The sequence below is a fragment of the Vigna radiata genome, chromosome 4 (assembly GCF_000741045.1).
Source record: "Vigna radiata var. radiata cultivar VC1973A chromosome 4, Vradiata_ver6, whole genome shotgun sequence".
Lineage (NCBI taxonomy): Eukaryota > Viridiplantae > Streptophyta > Magnoliopsida > Fabales > Fabaceae > Vigna > Vigna radiata.
The window spans coordinates 18,064,538-18,067,112 of NC_028354.1; the positions used below are offsets into that span (position 1 = coordinate 18,064,538).

General features: G+C 30.7%; 1 protein-coding gene across 1 annotated transcript in view; it reads right to left on the bottom strand.

The window, feature by feature from the left end:
* Window positions 1–1,746: 1,746 nt before the first annotated feature.
* Window positions 1,747–2,575, bottom strand: part of LOC106758582 (isoflavone 7-O-methyltransferase-like) — a 24,456-nt gene continuing 23,627 nt past the window's right edge. Inside the window, exons 2-3 of the mRNA XM_022780036.1 lie at window positions 2,345–2,562; window positions 1,747–2,189 (exon numbers count right to left, since the gene is read on the bottom strand). Coding sequence (XP_022635757.1) covers window positions 1,887–2,189; window positions 2,345–2,562 — 521 coding nt within the window. The 3' untranslated portion in view covers window positions 1,747–1,886. The remainder of the gene's footprint in view (window positions 2,190–2,344; window positions 2,563–2,575) is intronic.

Consider the following 2,575-nt stretch of genomic DNA (forward strand, 5'->3'; position numbering starts at 1 on the left):
GTAATGTATAAAATTGTATAACTTAATATTTAAATTATAAAAATAGTAAGTAATTTATGTATTTTTGGTAACAAAATATAAAAAAATTGTAAATTTGTGCATAAATTATGTAATAAATAAAATTGATGTATGGATATTTATTATTCATGTTAAATACAAAAGTACAATCTTGAAAGTTAAAATCTCCTTGCTGTTTATGTTTGTGATGTCTTATAAAACGGTTTAAGATTATTGGTTTTATTAAAAATAGAATACTAAAATATTTTAATATTAAGTTATTAGTTATATAAATGTTTTAATAACTAAACTTCATTTTTATAAAATCATTACCTCTTTACAATCAAACTTTTTTTTTTAAATAAGTCCTACTCAAATAGTAATGATTTGAAATATTTTACACTATTTTGGAAACCCAAGGACTCAATCGTATGGATATGTAAAATACAGAATTTCCAATCCTAACAGGAAAAGGAGGAGCAAATACTCAATTTCAAGTGAGTAAACAGAATTCCATACTAGATATCATAGATACATATAGAATTTTGTGGAAAGTCACATTTGATGAAAGTTGTATGTATGACTTGGAGGGAGATCTTTCATATTTTTTGAGATCTACTCTACAATATGGTGCCAAAAAGCCAAAATAAATTATTTCAATCCTTTTAAAAGTTCTAAGAAACGGATTCCTCTTTTCACGCTCATGTCACGATAAGGTACTGCAGAAGAAAAAATCGCAAAATCCGATCCAATTTATCGTAATCGATTAGTTAACATGTTAGGTTAATCGTATTCTGAAACACGAAAACAATTTATTGGCTTATCAAATTCTCTATCGACTGATCTTACTCGTTCTTCATCTGATAGCCAATCTAAGAAGTGCAATTATGATCCTTGTTAGGAGCTTTATGCAACCACTTGATCAAAGTGTAAAATAGAGCATAAGTCATATTTTTACTTTCTTTTTAGGTTTTGAGTCCAATTGTTGCATGTGGCTCTAGAGCCATGCATGTGACTTAAGATTGTTCTTGATGACTCTCTATTGCTTTCAAATCTTAATTGTAGACATGAAACTATAATCATGATTTCCGTTGTTTGTCAAGGGGATCTTGTGTGTTTTAGGAATCCTTATTGGAGAGAAATTTTTTTGACTAAAGTGAAGAAAACTAATTTTAGTTATTATTTTAGTAATTGTTTATATTGTTGATTCCGCAACTTAAAATTGTGATCGGATGAAAAAATTGAAATTTTTGATGGTGGTTGATGCTGAAAATGGGATTAATTTCGATTTACATATGTTTGTATATTGTGTCTTGGATTTGGGGTTTTAAATGACATGTAGTGAATATAAAATCTATCTTGGTATGTCCAATTTGATATTAGGATTATAATAAGAATTGAAATTGTGAGGTTGATGATATTGGGTGAGATAAAAGATTTCAACATGTTTTGGTGCAATTGTGAATTGTAAGAAGCATGAAAAGTCTTGGTTGTTGTATGTGGTTAGGAATTTCTTTTGCAAGATCTTTGAATCGAAATAATATGACACTCTTAAGCTAAGAACTTGAATTTTAAGGTATTGTAAGGTTTATTAAATGGAGTTTAACTCAAGAATGTCAAATTACTTTGTCAAAAGCTCAAAACAGAAGTTCTGGGTATAACTTTACTAATAAAGGATAGATCTAATTATGAGACAAACATCCTCTAAAAGGAGATATTTTGTAGCAAACATCCATGTCCTTTATTAATAAAGAAAACACTTTCACACATTCCATCAAATTTCATATTTCTGAGTCTCGCTTCATATCAATTCTTCTTTTTATTCTGGTCGCATTTTCTTACATATAATTTATTGATAAGGGAAAATGCATCGACATTACTAGTAGTATTCAAGGATAGATCTGAATAAGAGACAAACATCCTGTGAAAGGAGATATTTTGTAGCTTTGGAACCCTGCTTCCATGAACAGTTTCTTCCATTCTTCTTCTCTTCTTTCTTTTCCATTAAGAAGACATGTGATTTTCACATCCNAGGCCAGCTTTAGTCCAGTAAGTCCCTGCTCATCTTGCCCTTCGTTTATCACAGCTTCTATCACAATTACTTTTCCTCTTTCTCCTTTACCAGAAATAGCTTCTTTGCAATTTTNTAATATCTTCTTACACTCCTCGTCNTTCCAATCATGCAAAATCCACTAAAAATAATTATAAGTTTGTTAATAACATACCNCATATCAATCCTACAATTGTAATAAAATGATTCGAATAGTAAATTCGTATTCTAATTTATTAAAAAAAAAAGTTGCAGTAGTGAAAGAAGTTTAGGAAACATTCCTTCAGATATGCCTACCTTGAGTAGAACTGCATCAGCCTTGGGAATAGATTCGAACATGTCACCGCCAACATATGTCAAATTCTTGGTTCCCGATAACTTCTCCACAACATGTGGACGATCAAAGACAGTGCACTTCACGTTAGGAAATGCATGACAGATAGCCTTGGCTGTGTTTCCGGTTCCACCTCCGACATCCACAATGGTCTCCACTCCTTCGAACACCCATTTGCAACCTCTTAATGCCAG